Source organism: Papaver somniferum, chromosome 5 (genome assembly GCF_003573695.1).
Source record: "Papaver somniferum cultivar HN1 chromosome 5, ASM357369v1, whole genome shotgun sequence".
Classification (NCBI taxonomy): Eukaryota; Viridiplantae; Streptophyta; class Magnoliopsida; order Ranunculales; family Papaveraceae; genus Papaver; species Papaver somniferum.
In genome coordinates, this window is record NC_039362.1 from 216,088,344 (window position 1) to 216,109,172 (window position 20,829).

At 39.9% G+C, this 20,829-nt stretch overlaps 1 protein-coding gene across 1 annotated transcript; it reads right to left on the reverse strand.

Annotated features, from left to right (window-relative positions):
- Positions 1–8,699: 8,699 nt before the first annotated feature.
- On the reverse strand, positions 8,700–11,755 carry LOC113280818 (putative disease resistance protein RGA3). Its single transcript, XM_026529397.1, has 3 exons — positions 11,470–11,755; positions 9,534–11,366; positions 8,700–9,364 (listed from the first exon to the last, which is right to left on the reverse strand). The coding sequence occupies exons 1-3, from the start codon at positions 11,753–11,755 to the stop codon at positions 8,700–8,702; spliced, it is 2,784 nt and encodes a 927-aa protein (XP_026385182.1).
- Between the last annotated feature and the right edge of the window lie 9,074 nt (positions 11,756–20,829).

Sequence of the window (20,829 nt, forward strand, 5' to 3'; positions counted from 1 at the left end):
CTACAAGATAAGTCTCATGATTGGAAGGCCATTGTGTCTGAATATGAGACTGGAAGATCAGACATGGAAGTGGCATGCAAGATTAGGACACATAAGCTTTAGAACTTTAAAGGAATGTCTCAGAACAAGATGGTTCGAGGGCTACCACAGATAAACGATGAATCAGGATCTGTAATATGTTTAAGGAAAGTTGGGAAACAAACGCGTCAAGGTTTTCCAAAAGCAACAACATTCAGAGCCTCAAAGCCATTAGAGCTTCTTCATGCTGATTTATGTGGTCCTATTACACCACAAACCCTTGCAAATAACAAATACATATTGTTATTATAGATGACTTCTCAAGATATATGTGGTCTATTCTTATGAAAGAAAAGAGTGAAGCATTTGACAGATTCAAAGCTTTCAGAAATCTGATAGAAAAAGAGTTAAAAGAGGAGGTCAAAATGCTTAGAACTGATAGAGGAGGAGAGTTCACTTCCTTAGAGTTCAACAAGTTCTGTGAGTCAAATGGAATCAAAAGGCTCACACACCATATACACCACAACAAAACGGAGTGGTGGAGAGGAGAAACAGGACTCTAATGGAGATGACAAGAAGTTCTTTAAAGGCTATGCAGGTACCTAATTATCTATGGGGAGAAGCTGTACGACACTCCACATACCTAATAAACAGGATACCTACGAAAGCTCTGAAAGACATGACTCCATATGAAAGTTTGCGAAAGAGAAAACCAAACATAGATCATTTAAGAGTGTTTGGTTGCAAAGCATACGCAAAAGTTGATTCTGCAACTCTTAAGAAACTGGATGATCGATCTCAGACTCTTGTGCATCTAGGAATTGAGCCTGGATCCAAAGCTTACAGATTATTCAATCCAACAACGAAAAGAGTAATAGTGAGTCGAGATGTGGTATTCGATGAAAAAGCAAACTGGAACTGGAAAGAAACTAATGATGGACCAAGTAGGGATCCAGGAATGTTTCACATGAGATGGGGTCAAGTAATTGATGAAGGCGAAGGACCCATAATCATCAATACCAATGGAAACAATGATGTTAATCAAGAAGAAGAAGAGAATAATGAAAAGTAGAAGAAGAAGAAAGAAGAAGAAGAAGAGAGAAGAAGAAAGATCGATGAAACTCAACCCATTCCACTGCGAAAATCAACAAGACAAACAAAAGCCACATCTGGAGGATTATGTTCTTCAAGCTGCAGAAGAATGTGAGATTATGCTACTTTCTGTTAATGATGAACCAAGGAATTTTCAGGAAGCAAAGGTCTCGACTAAATGGACACAAGCATGTAGAGAAGAAATTATTTCAATCAACAGAAACAAGACTTGGTTTCTAGTTGATAAGCCAGGTGGGGTAAAAGTGATTGGTCTTAAGTGGATCTTCAAAATTAAAAGAATGCTGATGGACTATTAACAAATATAAGGAAGACTTGTAGCTAAGGGATACGTTCAAGAATCAGGCATAGACTTTGATGAAGTTTTCGCACCAGTTGCTAGACTAGAGACAATTCGTCTCTTAATAGCAGAAGCTGCATCAAACTCATGGGAAATTCACCACTTAGACGTTAAGACAGCATTCTTACATGGTGAATTGCGAGAAGATGTGTATGTTGAACAACCAGAAGGTTTTGAAGTAAAAGGACAAGAGCATAAGGTTTATAAGTTATCAAAAGCTTATATGGTCTAAGACAAGCTCCTCGAGCCTGGAATACAAAGTTAGATCAAATCTTAAGAGAAATCAGATTTGTTAAGTGCTCTAAAGAAACATCAGTATACAGAAGAGAAGAAAAGGGAACGCTTCTTGTGATTGCAGTCTATGTAGATGATCTATTTTTGACTGGCAACTCCCTTAAGTGATCAATGAGTTCAAGAGAGAAATGTCATCAAAGTTTGAGATGTCAGACCTCGGAAAACTCACTTATTACCTTGGCATAGAAGTCCATCAAGGAGTAGATGATTCAGATTAAACAAGAAGCTTATGCAAGGAGAATTCTGAAAGAAGCAGGACTTGAAACTTGTAATCCAACTAAGATACCAATGGAGTTTGGACTTAAAGTTTCAAAGGCAAAGAAGAAGCAGAGATTGATTCAACGTGTTATAGAAGAAATGTTGGGTGTCTTAGGTACTTGTTACACACAATACCATATATGGCTTTCTCTGTGGAGTAGCAATCCGTTATATGCAGAGTCCACGCATGTCTCATGGTGATTGATAAAGCAGATATTGAGATATCTAAGAGGAACAATCAGCTGGTGGAGAAGTATGGTCGAGGAGGATCAAAGGAATGTTGGGTATAGTGACAGCAGTCATAATATTGACCAAGATGATGGAAAAGGTACAACTGGTCATATATTTTATCTAGGTGAAGCACCTATTACATGGTGTTCACAGAAGCAAGACATTGTAGCCCTCTCATCCTGTGAAACTGAGTTTATGGCTGCAACAAAGCAGCTAAACAATCAATATGGCTTCAAGAACTGTTGGGTGAAATCAAAGGAAGAGAACCCGAAAAAGTTCTCATCAAGATTGATAATAAGTCTGCAATTGTACTCATTAAAAATCCAGTGTTTCATGGGAAGACGAAACACATTCACAAAAGGTATCATTTCATACGAGAATGTATCGAGAAGGAGATCATCAACGTTGAATACATACCAGGAACTGAGAAGAAAGCAGATATATTGACAAAGGCATTAGCTCCGATCAAGTTTGAAGAAATGAGACAATTGATTGGAGTACAAGATATGTCACGGGTAAGGTTGAAGCTTAACGGGGAGAATGTTGGTTAAACTTCAACATAGTAGTCACTAACAAGCTGGTTAGGACAAGATTAGGAAATTGATGTAACCAAAGGAATTAGAAGTCATTTAGTTCTAAGAAAAGGAAAGACATGTTGTGGACACAAAACTACGCGGGAGTCCGAATGCCCACAATCAATCGTTAACGTCTAAAGAGATTACGATGATGATACCCTGACGTGGATTCATTGGCTCAAAACCTTCGGGTTTTATCATAGCCTCCTCCTACTTCCCCGTGCGTGGCGATCATGCATGGGATACAAGTATTAAAGGAAACAAAACATATAAGCAAATACGTGCGGAGCTAAATGAATGTAAAGTGCTGAAATGTAAATAAGACCAAGTTTACGTGGTTCAGCACTAAGGCCTACATCCACGGGGTTTGTTGTTCTACTATATTATTCCCGGTTACATGAATAGTTGAATGACTTTGGGTTTACATATTTCTCTCCACTATGGGATTAACTTACCCTTACTATCCTCTCTCTCTCTCTCCCTTCTCTCCTGATGTTTTTTCCTCCTCCTTCTTCTTTGTGGAGATTGGGTATTTATAAGGTTGGAACGTGGGACCCATCTCTGAAGACCGTTGGAACCTTATCTTCTCGTGTCCTTGCGTCCATCACGCGGAGGTCTGCGTTTCCCCCTCGATCCCGCGGAGGCATCTTCGCTCGTTCCACAGGTTGGTCGACATATCAAATTTCAGCCATCATATCAAATTTTGTGATTTTTGTGATCCGTGTGATTTTTGTGAGCGCTGAACCATTCAGCGTTGGGAGCACTTTTTGAGCGCTGAATCATTCAGTGTTTCAATAGTTGAACTGCGAGCACTTGCTAGGAGAGAGAAGTAGACAGAAATAGTGTTAACTTTTCTCCAACACTTTTTCTTGATTTGCAACACTTTTTGGTCGATCTAGCAGCTCAATCTTGCCCATAAGGGTTAGCCTTATCCAATTATTTTTATGAATAAATTATCTTTGATTAATTAGTGCTGATTTGGAAGATTAAGTTATATTTAATCAAATTAACTCTTAAATCAACTACCGCTAATTATCATCAAGACTTGAAATTTTTTTGATTTTCTTTTTTGAAACTTGAGCCAGAATCAGTTGATGTTAATGCAGTTGTAAACCGATTCTGGGTTGAGTTTTGTCAATTAACGAAGTAAATCCGTAATCAGTTTTTGTTAATATTCACATAAACCGATTGTAAGAATCGGGTTTTAAGAGCGTCCCACATAACCCGATTATGCCATACTTTCAGAAACAAAATATTCATTACATAGTTTAGGAAATTAGCATATTACATATATAAGACAATTCATTATGTGAATTCTTGAATGTGGCACATCAATACATCGTCAATGAATCTCAGAGCACGACGGTGCAACACCGCATATTCCATGTGATGAATAAAATTATTTTCCCCATTGCGAATTCTCCATAGGCCGTTGAATCGTTCCAGATGCAACTAAATCAATTATTCCATATTGCATGCAGTGATGAGATACGTATTAAAATATCATCAAATTACTCAAATTTTCAAGACGAGGATCTTGTGGATGGTCGTTCACCATTTTGTTAACTTTAACATCCTCTAGCATTGAGCTTTTTATGTATTGGAATCGAAAAGCTAAGTCTCTCAATTTACGGTTTTTTGGATTAGTGGTATGCTCATAACAGAGCTCTTTGACTATCTTCCAAAACATTGAATATAGTTCGTTGGGACGTTCGTGGAAGACGGGGACGAACGATTCATGGTTGCATATCTTCTTCTAGAAACCATTCCATTTTCCAGGCTTAGTGTGTGATGTGGGAGTGGCTCAAACAAGTTGTCCTTATATATATAGATAAAGACTCAACAACTCTTTTTCTTTTCGAAATCGATTCACACAATCGGTTTTTAGGAATGTCCACATAGACCGATTTTTTCCTTAAAAATCATATAAAATTTGCCTAGCCACAATCTGTTTTTAATATTACACAGGTAATCCGATTCTTGGCAAAAAAAGATACAGAAAAATTGCAATTTTCCTTACTAGAATCGAATTACACGGAATGCCCATATTGACCAATTCTGAAGGTTGTCAATTTTTTGTTTTTTTGTTTTTCCTTTTCCGGAATCGGTCATTAAAAGTTTCCATATAAACCGATTCTAAACACCTACAAAACAAGTGATTGAAAATCTCAGAATCGGACTATGTGGTGCACTCCTAAAATACGATTCTGAAATTGCGCCCCTGGAGAAATAATAGAATCGGATTTTATGTTGGTAAACACAAACCGATTCTGACTGAGAAAAATGGACAGAATCCTGCATCTTTTGCACACACATTGTAGTTGGTACTTGTCGCGTCTTAGGAAAACAAATTTTCAAAACAAACCAGATTCAGTCATTCATAAACTAGAGAGCGTAACCAAACATAATTCAACAATAAGTTTAAGACATAAGTTTTAACTCCATAATTAAATACATAAGTTCCGAAAACAAATAAACCATTCATTCATCAACATCCCCTACACGACCACGTCCACGTCCAGTACCACGACCACCTCATCCTCGTTTAGTAGGCCTTTTTTACCGGCATCATGTTGGGCGTTGATCGATTCACCTTGAGAGTACATTTTCGCAGTGTTTTTCCTCCTATTTTTCTTGTGTTCTCCATCACCGCTTCCCCAAAGTTTTCACCCACATCTACATCTTCGAGACTGTTCAATTTGTCAATTAATTTTTCATTGGCCTCAACATCTTTTGCTTCCCTAATACATAGCATTGCTTCGGTTATCAAATGCCCGATTCGTGTTCTCTACTTCTATTTTAAACAACAAACATTCATCAAATCATGCTAAAAACATTAACAAAGTTGTAACTGAGAAACAATACACACCAGGTATTAGAGCTATATCTTTGTCCTTGATTTGGGGCCTCTCATCTACTCGTATCACTTGAGTATGCGAAACGTTGAGGTATACCATGGCATGTAACCCGAAATTTCCTCAGCATCCGTTTCGAACAACCGTCCATATCATGTTTGTTGTATCTTCTTTTTTCCAAGTATTCAGATGCTGGTAAAGGTTTGTGAACAACCTAGATAAATTATCAACAGACTCGATTTCTATCTCATTGATTTTAAACTTCTTGTGTTAATCCTCTAGGATTTTTTGTACATATCTTCATTATTTTGGGACTCTCGTCGGGTTGTACAGATTACATATACTTTTGGGTGAAACAAAGACCCAAAATAACGTTCTATCTCTACGCACCCAACCATCTTTCCTTTAGCCAAAACTTCCTTGTAAGTGTGAAAGAAAACATCTTTGTCGTCAAGTTGTCCAACTGGCGTCACAACTCCAGATGTTCCTCATTACTACCGTTGAATCTGTACTTGTCTCCATAGTATTTATTGTCCCATCGCTTGTTCTCAAAATCCCTTTCAGAAAATATTGGGAAGTTCAAATATATCCATGCCTGCTAAAGAGCCATATCCCTCCAATTTGGTTCCTTCGATCCATAAAATACTTTCTCTTGAACGAGTGTGCAAGGATGGAAAATCCCCGAGAGTATTCGTGAATCTTGTCAAATGGTTACAACAGCTGAATAAAGTTGGCGCTCACACGGGCAACGTAAACATAGGGGAAGATAACGCTCCCAGGATGTAGAGGACATATTCACTAGCCGTAGCCGAAATACATTCCTTGATCACCTCTTTTCCCTGTGCACGAAGCTTCTTTGTTCACATGAAGTGGTACCTCAAGCCCGCAAGATGGAATGTCCTCTGCTTTCTTTACCTACTAGCATCTCTAACTTGGTCGTCTCCTCATCCTATCGGAATACATTCTTGCTGAACTCGTAAATCTTGTCCTAGTCAAGCTCTTGCGCGTAGTTTTTTTTTTTCACAGCTTTACCTTCTACGCTTAGCCAGTAATCAACTTCGTATCATTTGGAGTTATCGTCATTTAGCCAATCGGAAGATGGAAAGTATCTATTTCCCCAAAAAATCTGTCGACATGGCGGAAACAAGAGATTTGTCGTAACCAACAACCAAATTGTCGATTGCAGACAACAACCCTGTAGATTTGTCTAGATCGATTACTTCCTCAACTTCTCCTACGGTTGATTCTATTGCTTCCAGTGGATAATCCTTCATCATACTCACTGACGTTCCTGCTTCATACGACGAACGTACGACATCCTTGTGATCCTATAAAACAAAAAAAAAAAGATAGACAATGATCAAAACACTAAACGGATAATAATTTTTTTTTCTCTTAAATAAACATAAGGTTTAGGTAGTTGCTATGATATGGCAGATGGCAGCGGCCCAACTCTCTTTGTTCCCCCGTAACAACTTCCTTCATCACCGAGTAACCCGTAACTGGAATCAGTAGGGCCTCGAGGAAACATCTTCAGCGGGTCGGGCATGTGATCCCCTTTATTATTCTTTGGACCACCATATTACCATCTTTATTACCTTTTTCATGAACATGCACTCCATGGAATTGTTCTTGAACTACTCCTCCTTCTTCATCAACTTCCTTCTCAATTTATTCTTCATCAACTTCCTTTTCACTTGCTTCTTCACCAACTTCCTCGCCACCACTTTCTTCTTCATCAACTTCCTCGCCACCACTTTCTTCTTGAACTTCTCTATCACCACTTTGTTTTTCATTACCTTCTTCTTCAGTAGGTGTAGCAGAATCGTATTCTTTATGTGCTGGTTTCTCTGCTTGAGGTGGTGGGTCATTGAAGCGCATCTCTTTGGGTTTACTCCTCGATCCCCTTCGCTAAGAAGCAGTCAATTTTTTACCGTTCTTTCGACGAGGTCCCAAACTCTGAGGAGAAGAAAGGTCATTTTTGTTCTTATATTTATTTTCAGTTTGCTTTTGTTGCTCGCCCTTGTTGTCCCTGGAGAATACGGAGATAAGAGACAAACAACAATGAAATTCAATGTATATTTTTGAATTTGAGGTGTACAATTAGTTTACATGATACACGTATAAAAACCGATTCCATCCATTGATAATCAACAATCTGTTTATATAAGTGCTCATGTAATCTAATTCTAACAAAATAATATACAAAAATATTGAGCATTTTTTCTTACAAGAATCGATTTACACGATACACATACAAAGAACGATTCCTAACATATTGCATAACAAAAATCGGTTTTTATAAGTGCTCATATAATCCGATTATGGGCTAAGTAGTTATGAAATCATAGGATACACAAGCGGTTTTTGTCGACAGAAATGTAATCCGATTCTAACAATAAAAACTGACAGAAAAACGGTTATCGCTACAGTAACTGAATCGGGCTATGTGAGCATGAACATGGAACGATTCTGGTTCAAATTTCTCGAACCAGAAAATACAATCAGAATAATCGGTCTTTGTGGGCATGAACAAAAACTGTTTTTATATGCAATTGGTTCACAAGTACATTGACGTAAACCGATTCTGGCAAACCTAGAAAAAAATGATTTCAAAATTTTCAATTTTTGACTGATTGCATGTTATTCAAACCTAATGTAGAGGATTGGATTGATAGAAAAGTACCTGATTCGAGCCATTTCCTCCTTTTGTATTGTGATCAAAGACGGTTTGTCTTCCTCAACCGTTTTCTTCTTCGGTTTATTTCTAATTGCTTGAATAATTCCGGGATTACTCTCACTAGGATAATTCCTGTTAGTAGCATGCTTCACTCGTTTCGACATTTTATAGAAAAAGAAATGATTAATCGTTTCTTGATCGTCAATAATCGACGATGTTTTCGTTTCAAAAAAAAAGGAGGTAAGAGAAGAAGAATCAATTGAAGTGGAGATGGAAGTGAACTAAACTTAAGTTTTTTTGTTTTTATTATTAGATATGATGGGGGTAAATTGGTAGTATTAATATTTAATAGAGGGTAAATTGGTAGTTTCAGCAAATTTAGACACCCCTTGCCCTTTTTTACTGGGTATATGAAGTAATCTATAGGCCCAAATAAACCTAGAAGTGGAAATCTTAAGTACATGCCTTTGCTCCTTGTCATCCTCCTCCTCAAGCTCTTGGTCCGGAATAAAGCCTTGAAACATTTCGCAATTAGACACCTCAAGACTTTGAAGCATATTATTTCCTCTAAGCAATCCGCGAGGAAGAAACACAAGCTCCTTACAGAACGCAATGTCCACGGACATCAGGGATGTTAAATTGCTTTCTACCAATGAGCTTACTGGTTCGCCATTGCAATGTTCAAGCTTCAGTACTTTGAGAGATGCAAACCGGTTTGGCATGACCGTTAATTTATGGCACGCCTTGATCTCCAGCCGCTCTAGGCGAGGAAAACATGAAGGAAATGAAGAAGTAGAAGATGGTGATGACGAAATGTGATCTGACCATTCTAGCAAATTTGGCATACCAATTAGAGAGAGTTTTTCCAGAGATGGGAAAGAAGACGCCTTGCCCTTGTTGTTACCGTAGAACTCACTGCCAATAGTTTGCACACCAACAAGTCCTACTATTTTGAGAACCTTAAGAAAAGGAAGTGACCCGAGCGAAGGAATATTCGCACTTACTGCAATTTAGAAGAACAACGAAAACCAAATTAGGAAGCACATTATCTGGCCTCATCATCCATGTGGGGAATTTTGAACCAACATAGTAGTGGATTCCCAATATTCTAAGGTTTGGATGAGGTTGGAGGCCTTCTATCACGTCAAAATCATCTCGAACGGCATCATTACATGTTTCGTTTTCGATCCAATATAGGTCCAGCCTAACAATATGTTGTTTGTCTTTTAAACAGGCACCGTGGGCATCATTTCCATCTCTTACATTCTCCAAATTATGAATTTGTAATTTACCAGCAAGAAGATTTAGGTCTCTCAATTCTTCGATACGAAATCCACTGTCTTTCCCTACAACAAATACCGGCAAATATCGGAGGCAACTTAAATTTCTTACCTCCCTTGGCATTGGAGGTATCCATGCATTAGCTTGACTTTTACAGATAATAAGATGTCTCAAGTTGATAAGCTTTTTCATGCCCCGAGGAAGATCTTTCAGCTCAAAACAATTCTTCAGAATCAAACTTTGCAGATGGTAGAGAGTAGTAATAGAGTTAGGTAATTTAGATAACCGAGAGTTTGAGAGATTGAGGTACCGTAAGTGTTTTAACTTTGCAATTGATGGAGGTAACTCGGTGATCGCGTTGCAGCTCATGTCCAGAACACGTATGTGACTAAAGTTCATGAAAATCTGCATGGCATAAGTATGATCAATGAATTCCGGTGTAGTAGAAATGAACGTCCGCAATTTCTTCACCTTGGACAACTCCATAGCCACAAATGAGAACTCATCTTCAAAGAACAAACTTACACGCCGAAGACTGTTAATTTCCACTTCTGGTATCTTGTTAAGATTTATCATCGAGCATTCAGTTCTAGCAACGGATTGTGCAAGGTCATGCACAAGATCATGCATCTTACACGACTTGACACCTCCCAACTCATTTTTCTGCTCATCTTGGAAGAATGAATATCTCAGCAAAGTGTTAAAATATTCATTACCGATCTTCTCCATTTCTGCGCTTTCTTTACTGGGACTAAGGAGGAACCCTTCGGCCATCCACAGCTGAATTACTTTCTTTCTTTTGAAAATGTGATCTTTCGGGAATAGAGAACAGTGTGCAAAACATTGTTTTAAATGTGGCTCCAGGTGATCATACCTTAGCTTCAGTATCTTTATAATCTTTTCTTCGCCTTCGGGATGATTCCATATGTTGTTATTTTCAACTGACAGCCACTCATTCTCACCCCTTTTGGAGTACATCATACCCCCAAGAAGCTTTGTTGCTAATGGCAATCCTCCACACTTTTTCGCAATGTTCTTTCCGATCTTGATTAATTTTTCCGTCTTCTCTACTCCTCCAGACCCAAAAGCAATTTTCTCGAAGAGCCTCCAACATTCTTGGTCGGACAACCGGTTAAAACTATATCTGTATACAGACCTTGTCACTAAAGCAACTTCATTACTTCGTGTTGTCACGATTACCTTGCTTCCATGAGCCCCAATGGGCAACAAAGTTTTCAGCATATCGTCCCACTCATTGTGCTTGTTGTTCCACATCTCCTCAAGAACTATCAGATATCTCTTATTTTGAAGGTTTTCTTTGAGGCTATTCACCATGACATCCAAGTTTGAAATATCTTTCTTCGTTCCGGTAATGGATTCTAATAACTGTCCAAAAATCTGCTTCAGATTAGAATTTTGAGATATGCATACCCACAGTCTTTTCTCGAAATGACGTATGACAACGTTATCACCATAGACACTTTGAACAAGTTTGGTCTTGCCAATTCCCCCCATGCCAACGATGAGAAGTATACGGTAAATCTGTTCACTGTTAGAGATATTGGTTAATACATCTATTATCTTTGACTTATCGTTTTCCCTTCCGATAAGATTTGAGTCACCTACAAGGGATGAAGTTCCTCCGATTCTGATAACATTATCATTACTTGTAGTATTTCTCCGAGTGCTGACATCGAAACAGAACATGTCTTTTTCTTTTGCCACTTTATCCAACATTTGGTTAAGATCTTTAACTTTACGAGCCATTTTGACACGAAATGCAAGTGTAGGGAGAGAAGAAGTTCTTTACCCTGTTCCGTTTGCTACCTTGAATAAGCATTCTACGCCTCACAGTTTCATAAGCGAATCCATCCAATATGTCTTCAGCTTCATAGATTATGTCTTTAAGTTCTCGAAGCCAAATCTTCACTGCATCTTTCTCTACTTGTTTTTTCTCTGCATCACTTAATACACCTTGAATACCGAGTAAAGTTCCTTGGAGTTTTAGCATTTCATCTTTGACACTCCCAACAAGATATATCCCATCGGAGGTAATAGAAACCAACCTGTTCATTAAGGACTCACTCGCAGCAATAATAAGAACTTCAGCCATATTTGTTATCCTTCGTAACAAATAGAATAATTTTTCTGACGGAAATGAAGAAATAATTTCTTGGGGATTGTTGAAGAAGAGTTAACAACAGTAGAAGAAACTTAATTAAAGACGTAAAGAAGATCAACTCTTCGCCTTTTTCTTATTTTGTATGTACCCGCTGCTTTGTTTTCAGTATCGTCTAATATGATCAAGTTGAAGCTTGGTTCCAACTCCCTCCATAGTCCATATCAACAAGTTGTTGGTTAAACTTCAACATAGAAGTCACTAACAAGCTAGTTACAACAAGATTAGAAAATTGATGTAATCCTAAGAGAATTAGAAGTCATCTAGTTCTAAGAAAAGGAAAGACATGTAATAAGGTAATAGGATTAGGAAAAGGAATTCATAGTTCTATATATATGATCACCAAAGTTGTGGTTGATCATATGAGCAAGATTAGAGCTTGTGTTTAGTTTTGAGAGATTTTCTAAACATCAATAAAGAGAGTTGTCTTTATTAAGCTAAGTTTCATCTTGCAGTTGCCATTAATTGGTATCAGAGCTTGTTTCTGAGCCATGGAAAACGAAACCACCATTGTGGGTGCAAAACAGTTCACGCACCATCAATACAAGTTCCAATCCTCAACGCCACAAATACACAGTATGGGCCATGAGAATGAAGGTACTGATGAAAATCTACAAAGTTTGGGAAACAATTGATCCTGGTACATTGGACCCAGACAAAAAAATGTTGCCATTGGATTACTCTTTCAAGCAATACCAGAATGTCTTTTCTACAAGTTGGTGAACAGGAAACTTCAAAGAAAATTTGGGATGCAATAAAGGCACGTAATCTCGGAGCTGATCGAGTTAAAGAAGCCCGTCTGCAAACCTTAATGTCTGAATTTGAAAGAGTGAAGATGAAAGACACTGATACTATTGATAGCTTTGCAGGAAAGCTATCAGAGATAGCCTCAAAAGATGCGTCACTTGGACAATCCATTGATGAAGATAAACTGGTAAAGAAGTTTCTCAATAGTTTACCAAGATCCAAGTATATTCATATCATAGCTTCTCTCGAACAAGTCTTAGATTTAAAGAAGACTAGCTATGAAGATATAATTGGAAGATTGAAAGCATATGAAGAGAGAATCCTTGATGAAGAAAACAATGGAGAAACTCAAGGAAAACTCTTGTACACAAACTCTTACCAACAAAACTCTGCGACAAGAGGAAGAGGTCGTGGAAGAGGTGGTAGAGTAAACAGAGGCCGAGGAAGGGAGGAAGGTTTAACTCACAAGATAGAAAACAAGTCAGAATGATCAAAACCAAGGGAAAGAAAAGAAGGATAGATCAAACATTATTTGTTACAGATGTGATAAACCAGGACACTTCTCCTCTATGTGCCCTGAAAGAATACAAAAGATGGAAGAAGCAAACAAGAATGAAACAAGGGAAGCAGATACAACTCTTTTCATGCACGAAGTTGTATTCTTAAACGAAGGGAAACTAATACCAAAGAACTACGAATCAAAGGATGGATAAGAAGGAATCTGGTATTTAGATAATGGAGCCAGCAATCACATGACTGGTAAGAGACACTACTTTCTGAACTCAATGAGAAAATCAAAGGACAAGTGAAGTTTGGGGATGGATCTTCTGTAGAAATTGAAGGGAAAGGATCAATTCTATTTCAGAGCAACCGGAGAACAGAAGCTTGTCACAAACATCTACTTCATCCCAAACTTACAAAGCAACATTCTAAGTTTAGGACAAGCTACAGAAGTTGGATGTGATGTTAGAATGCGACAAGATTATCTAACAGTTCATGACCCAAGTGGAAGACTTTTAGTTAGAGTCTCACGCTCACAGAATAGACTCTACAAGATAAGTCTCATGATTGGAAGGCCATTGTGTCTGAATATGAGACTGGAAGATCAGACATGGAAGTGGCATGCAAGGTTAGGACACATAAGCTTTAGAACTTTAAAGGAATGTCTCAGAACAAGATGGTTCGAGGGCTACCACAGATAAACGATGAATCAAGGATCTGTGAATCATGTTTAGTTGGGAAACAAACGCGTCAAGGTTTTCCAAAAGCAACAACATTCAGAGCCTCAAAGCCATTAGCTTCTTCATGCTGATTTATGTGGTCCTATTACACCACAAACCCTTGCAAATAACAAATACATATTTTTATTATAGATGACTTCTCGATATATGTGGTCTATTCTTATGAAAGAAAAGAGTGAAGCATTTGACAGATTCAAAGCTTTCAGAAATCTGATAGAAAAAGAGTTAAAAGAGGAGGTCAAAATGCTTAGAACTGATAGAGGAGGAGAGTTCACTTCCTTAGAGTTCAACAAGTTCTGTGAGTCAAATGGAATCAAAAGGCAACTCACAACACCATATACACCACAACAAAACGGAGTGGTGGAGAGGAGAAACAGACTCTAATGGAGATGACAAGAAGTTCTTTAAAGGCTATGCAGGTACCTAATTATCTATGGGGAGAAGCTGTACGACACTCCACATACCTAATAAACAGGATACCTACGAAAGCTCTGAAAGACATGACTCCATATGAAAGTTTGCGAAAGAGAAAACCAAACATAGATCATTTAAGAGTGTTTGGTTGCAAAGCATACACAAAAGTTGATTCTGCAACTCTTAAGAAACTGGATGATCGATCTCAGACTCTTGTGCATCTAGGAATTGAGCCTGGATCCAAAGCTTACAGATTATTCAATCCAACAACGAAAAGAGTAATAGTGAGTCGAGATGTGGTATTCGATGAAAAAGCAAACTGGAACTGGAAAGAAACTAATGATGGACCAAGTAGGGATCCAGGAATGTTTCACATGAGATGGGGTCAAGTAATTGATGAAGGCGAAGGACCCATAATCATCAATACCAATGGAAACAATGATGTTAATCAAGAAGAAGAAGAGAATAATGAAGAATAGAAGAAGAAGAAAAAGAAGAAAGAAGAGGAGATCGATGAAATAACTCAACCCATTCCACTGCGAAAATCAACAAGACAGATACAAAGCCACATCTGGAGGATTATGTTCTTCAAGCTGCAGAAAATGTGAGATTATGCTACTTTCTGTTAATGATGAACCAAGGAATTTTCAGGAAGCAAAGGTCTCGACTAAATGGACACAAGCATGTAGAGAAGAAATTATTTCAATCAACAGAAACAAGACTTGGTTTCTAGTTGATAAGCCAGGTGGGGTAAAAGTGATTGGTCTTAAGTGGATCTTCAAAATAAAAGAATGCTGATGGACTGTTAACAAATATAAGGAAACTTGTAGCTAAGGGATACGTTCAAGAATCAGGCATAGACTTTGATGAAGTTTTCGCACCAGTTGCTAGACTAGAGACAATTCGTCTCTTAATAGCAGAAGCAGCATCAAACTCATGGGAAATTCACCACTTAGACGTTAAGACAGCATTCTTACATGGTGAATTGCGAGAAGATGTGTATGTTGAACAACCAGAAGGTTTTGAAGTAAAAGGACAAGAGCATAAGGTTTATAAGTTATCAAAAGCTTTATGGTCTAAGACAAGCTCCTCGAGCCTGGAATACAAAGTTAGATCAAATCTTAAGAGAAATCAGATTTGTTAAGTGCTCTAAAGAAACATCAGTATACAGAAGAGAAGAAAAGGGAACGCTTCTTGTGATTGCAGTCTATGTAGATGATCTATTTTTGACTGGAAACTCCCTTAAGGTGATCAATGAGTTCAAGAGAGAAATGTCATCAAAGTTTGAGATGTCAGACCTCGGAAAACTCACTTATTACCTTGGCATAGAAGTCCATCAAGGAGTAGATGGGATTCAGATTAAACAAGAAGCTTATGCAAGGAGAATTCTGAAAGAAGCAGGACTTGAAACTTGTAATCCAACTAAGATACCAATGGAGTTTGGACTTAAAGTTTCAAAGGCAAAGAAGAAGCAGAGATTGATTCAACGAGTTTAGAAGAAATGTTGGATGTCTTAGATACTTGTTACACACAAGACCAGATTGGCTTTCTCTGTGGGAGTAGCAAGCCGTTATATGCAGAGTCCACGCAAGTCTCATGGTGATGTAATAAAGCAGATATTGAGATATCTAAGAGGAACAATCAGCTGTGGATTGAAGTATGGTCGAGGAGGATCAAAAGGAATTGTTGGGTATAGTGACAGCAGTCATAATATTGACCAAGATGATGGAAAAGGTACAACTGGTCATATATTTTATCTAGGTGAAGCACCTATTACATGGTGTTCACAGAAGCAAGACATTGTAGCCCTCTCATTGTGAAACTGAGTTTATGGCGCAACAAAAGCAGCTAAACAATCAATATGGCTTCAAGAACTGTTGGGTTGAAATCAAAGAAGAGAAAACCCGAAAAAGTTCTCATCAAGATTGATAATTAAGTCTGCAATTGTACTCATTAAAATCCAGTGTTTCATGGGGAAGACGAAACACATTCACAAAAGGTATCATTTCATACGAGAATGTATCGAGAAGGAGATCATCAACGTTGAATACATACCAGGAACTGAGAAGAAAGCAGATATATTGACAAAGGCATTAGCTCCGATCAAGTTTGAAGAAATGAGACAATTGATTGGAGTACAAGATATGTCCACGGGTAAGGTTGAAGCTTAACGGGGAGAATGTTGGTTAAAACTTCAACATAGTAGTCACTAAAAAGCTGGTTAGGACAAGATTAGGAATTGATGTAATCCAAAGGGAATTAGAAGTCATTTAATTCTAAAGAAGGAAAGACATGTTGTGGACACAAGAACTACGCGGGAGTCCGAATGCCCACAATCAATCGTTAACGTCTAAAGAGATTACGATGATGATACCCTGACGTGGATTCATTGGCTCAAAACCTTCGGGTTTATCATAGCCTCCTCCTACTTCCCCGTGCGTGGCGATCATGCATGGGATACAAGTATTAAAGGAAAACAAAACATATAAGCAAATACGTGCGGAGCTAAATGAATGTAAAGTGCTGAAATGTAAATAAGACCAAGGTTTACGTGGTTCAGCACTAAGGCCTACATCCACGGGGTTTGTTGTTCTACTATATTATTCCGGTTACATGAATAGTTGAATGACTTTGGGTTTACATATTTCTCTCCACTAAGGGATTAACTTACCCTTACTATCCTTCTCTCTCTCTCTCTCCTTCTCCCTGATTTTTTTCCCCCCTTCCTCTTTGTGGAGATTGGGTATTTATAAGGTTGGAACGTGGGACCCATCTCTGAAGACCGTTGGAACCTTATCTTCTCGTGTCCTTGCGTCCATCACGCGGAGGTCTGCGTTTCCCCCTCGATCCCGCGGAGGCATCTTCGCTCGTTCCACAGGTTGGTCGACACGTGCACTGCTCAGAGTGTTTAATGCGGGTAGTTGAGGGGTCTGCTCGTGTCAGACAAGTGTCTTCTGCCCCTGTCAGTCCGTGTCAGCTAACTTTCTCTCCACCGTTGATCTTGGCCCCTCTTCTGGGGATGAGATAAAGCAACTCCTAGGGGTTTATTTGGTGCTTCGTGACGCATCATGTTTTGATGTTTTGGCTTGCATGCTTTCCACGTACCTTTCTGTATCACGTGTCCGATAGTGAGATATATGTGTACACAATTTGCCCCTTTTCTTCGGGCTTAAATGGCTAATGGGTGCCTTGAAGAAAAACTATCGTCGCACATTCTTCTCACTCCTAATAACTTCTCCTAGATACTTGGGCACGTCTTTTATTCGTGCATTAACTGCTTATGTAACGGGCACGTTTTCCTATTTCTCCCTTAATTTCCTCTTTTCTTTCGGGTATTTTAAGGATAGAGAGGAAATTTAATTTCATTCTTCCTAACACTCTCTCAGTTCATTCTTCCTTTAAATTTCCTCTGCCTGCCTTCATTGAACCTGTGACCTTAAATTCTTTGTCAGTCTTCATTGCACCTGTGATCTTAAATTCTGTCAGTCTTTATTGCACCTGTGATCTTAAATTCTCCCTTCGTTGCACCTGTGATCTTCAATTCTCCCTTCATTGCACCTGCTTCCCCTGTTCGTTTCTTCTACTTGCTGTTTTTGCCGGTGATTTTTTCTTTTCTTTATTTCACTGTTTTATGCCGTGTTGATTTGTGAATTTTCTGCTACTGTTGTTCCTTGTTTGTGATGAAGAACTTTTTCTGATGCTTGCATACTAGTTTGCCCCTGTTCTTCATCTTAAATTAAGGAAGCCATTACTTCGAGGGTGAAATATTGAGCATGTATCCTAATTTTAGGGTTGCTATGTTATCGTTTTGTATTGCTATGGATGTGTTTTTTGATTTTTGGTTATCGTGTGTAACTTGTTCTTGATTTTATTCTTTCCGCAGCCATGTCTGACCGTCCGCGGCCTACTTGAGACTCCTGATTCTAGGTTGTCGAGATCTCCTCAGCGTCGAGAGTCTCAAGATGATGTTCGTCGGAGTCGAGTTTCTTCTGGAGCGAAAGCCTCGTCCTCTCGGGAAGAGATTCCTTCGATAATTCCGTCTGGTTCACGAAGAGTCTTTAATCACTCAATGGTGCGTCCTCGTGAAGATACTAGGAGTACGCAGGCTCCCCCCGCTGTTGCTTTTGACGTTCCTCCTTTACGTTCGTTAGTGCCCGAGCATCATCTACGGTCTTCTCCAACTTTTAAAGGGAAGAATACAAAGGGCGTAGCTCCTAGGGTTGAATCTTCAAAGAATCCCCCCGTGAAGAGAAAAGCGTCTGAAGCGTTTGTTAGTTCGTCCGGCCCCGCCGAGGAGGATGAGGCTGCTCCCTTGATACGCAGTGTCTCTGTTAGCAGGAAAAAAGTAACCTTCAAGCATATCGATCTTGAAATATTCAAGGAAAAGCATGAGCTTCAAGCCTTCGGTTCGTTTCTATGCCCCCGAGGATGATATTACGTATGAGCTTATCTCCAAGTACGAATTCGATGAATTTCATTTGTTAACGACGGTTGGGGCCTTCGAGGCTGGTCTGATGCTGCCTTTGTACAAATCGGGTGATTCCTTTTACTACGACGTGCTCGCTAGTCGTGAGGGTTCTTCCACCAATACTCATAGCCGTTCCGTATCCCAACTATCGGGAAATTATCTTCGCGCCCTGAAGGAATGCTATCTGCGGAGTAAGGGGGAGACGTCGATGACTTGCTACGTCCCCAATCCCTTGGAGAAGGAATGGTATACTCCTGAGAATTTCAATAACTCCTTCGGTGATTACGTCAATAGTAGGAATCGCAAGCCGTGGAGTGTCAGCCTTCGGAATCTCCCTGCTCCTCGAGGCGAGATTCGTCTGTTAAATGAGGTCAGCGATGCCAAGCTGAAGTATGTTCCTGGCACGGAGGCGTCCAGTCGTCGGAAACTCTTCCCCCACGAGAAAGGATCAAGCGCGATCATGACTACGAGTGGCACGCCACTGTTATTGAGATAGTTGGTCCGTGGGCTTACGGTTGGATTCCTGGTCCCCGCGGATGGCGGCCCACCGAGAATAGTAAGCCGCGCGAATCTCCTCCTGTTCGCTATGGAGATTTCTGCCCCTGGCGTCTGAACTTTGCGGGCATGAATTTTCCTTATGCCCTGGATGTCGTAGAGGGAGACGAGGAGGATGGTTCCGGTGCTATACCCCCACCGAAGAATATTTCAGCTGCTCAGGTACGCAGATTCTAGCTGCGCTTCGTTTTTAAACTTCCATCAGACGGGAAGAATAATTCCTTTTGTGGTGTCGGTTTCAGGTATTGAAGAAGAAAAAGATTAGGCCGAAGCAGTCTTCTACTACGGTGATGGGCGAGGTCGAGGCCCAAGAAGAAGTTACCAGTCCAGTGAATGAAGAGTTTGCTGAGGACGAGATTACAGATGGGGAGGAACGTACTGGTACCTCCCCTATCAATGTCGAAGAAGAGGTCTTCGGTCACGCTGGTGATGAAGGAAGGAACAAAGATGTGGTGGCGGATGATGTTGTCATCGGGGATGTTTCCGTCCCTGCTGGTGATGTCGCGGATACCCTTCCCACTTCTCAAGAATTTTCTTTCGATCGGATGTATTCCACGGGGGAGTTCTTTGACGAAGCCCTCGATTTTCCCGAGGACTTCTCTTTGCTTTCCCCTAATGATAATTGGGATGTTCTTGGTGGTGATGGTAATGGGGATGCTACTGTAGGAGGTGTTGGTGCGGAGGAGCCTGCTGTGCATGTAGGCGCGGAGGAGCATGCCAACATTCATGCTGAGGGGGTCGAGTCAGAGAAAGGAAAATCTGTTGTTGACGCGCCCGCCGATAGTCTTCCCCAGTCGCCGATGTCTGAGGGTGAGGACGCCATCATGAGTTGGTTTAAGGAGAAGAATCTTCTGTTTGTTTCTCATCCCGCTCCTGTGGTTGTTGGGGAAAAGGAATCAACCGCGTATACCCGTCGCATGATGGAGATGTCTTCGAAGGCGCAGGTGTCTGAAGCCTGGGGAAAAAGGTTGACTGTTCCCGAAGCTACCCTCGTACCGGAGCCTCCTACTTCTGTTGCCGATATGATGGCTATTGCCGACGGGTATCAATATGGCTTCCCGCAGCAGTGTGTGCTGGAGGTAAATTTTCGTACATGCTTGTACGTGAGAATCGGACGCTTCGGTTGAATAATGTTTTGTCATCTTGATGTGTAGATGATGAGGAGCGAGCATTGCAACCACGTGCTGTATCAGTTCTTTAAAGCGAAATCTCTGAAGCTCGAGGCTAAGCTTCGTCACCGGGAAAAGGAATTATCTGCGGCTGAGGTGGAGATAGAAGAGCTGAAGAAAAGCCTTAAGGAGAAAGAAAAGCTGGGTGAAGCAGAGGCTGATCTTCGTTCAGAACTTATTGCAGTGCGCGCTGAGTTAGAGCAAACTCGTAGCCAAGTTTCCACTTCACAGGTTTGGTTCTTTTCCCTCGCCGTATGTCGTCATTCTTTTATCTCTTAGTTGTTCTGTCTGAGTCTCCCCACCCTATGTCCAGTGGGTGGCATCCCCGAGCTGATATGGCTTCGAAACGAAAGAGCTCGGCAAAAATCTCGTATTAGAGATTTGGTTGAGAAGATTAAGAGTGAGGCTAAGAAA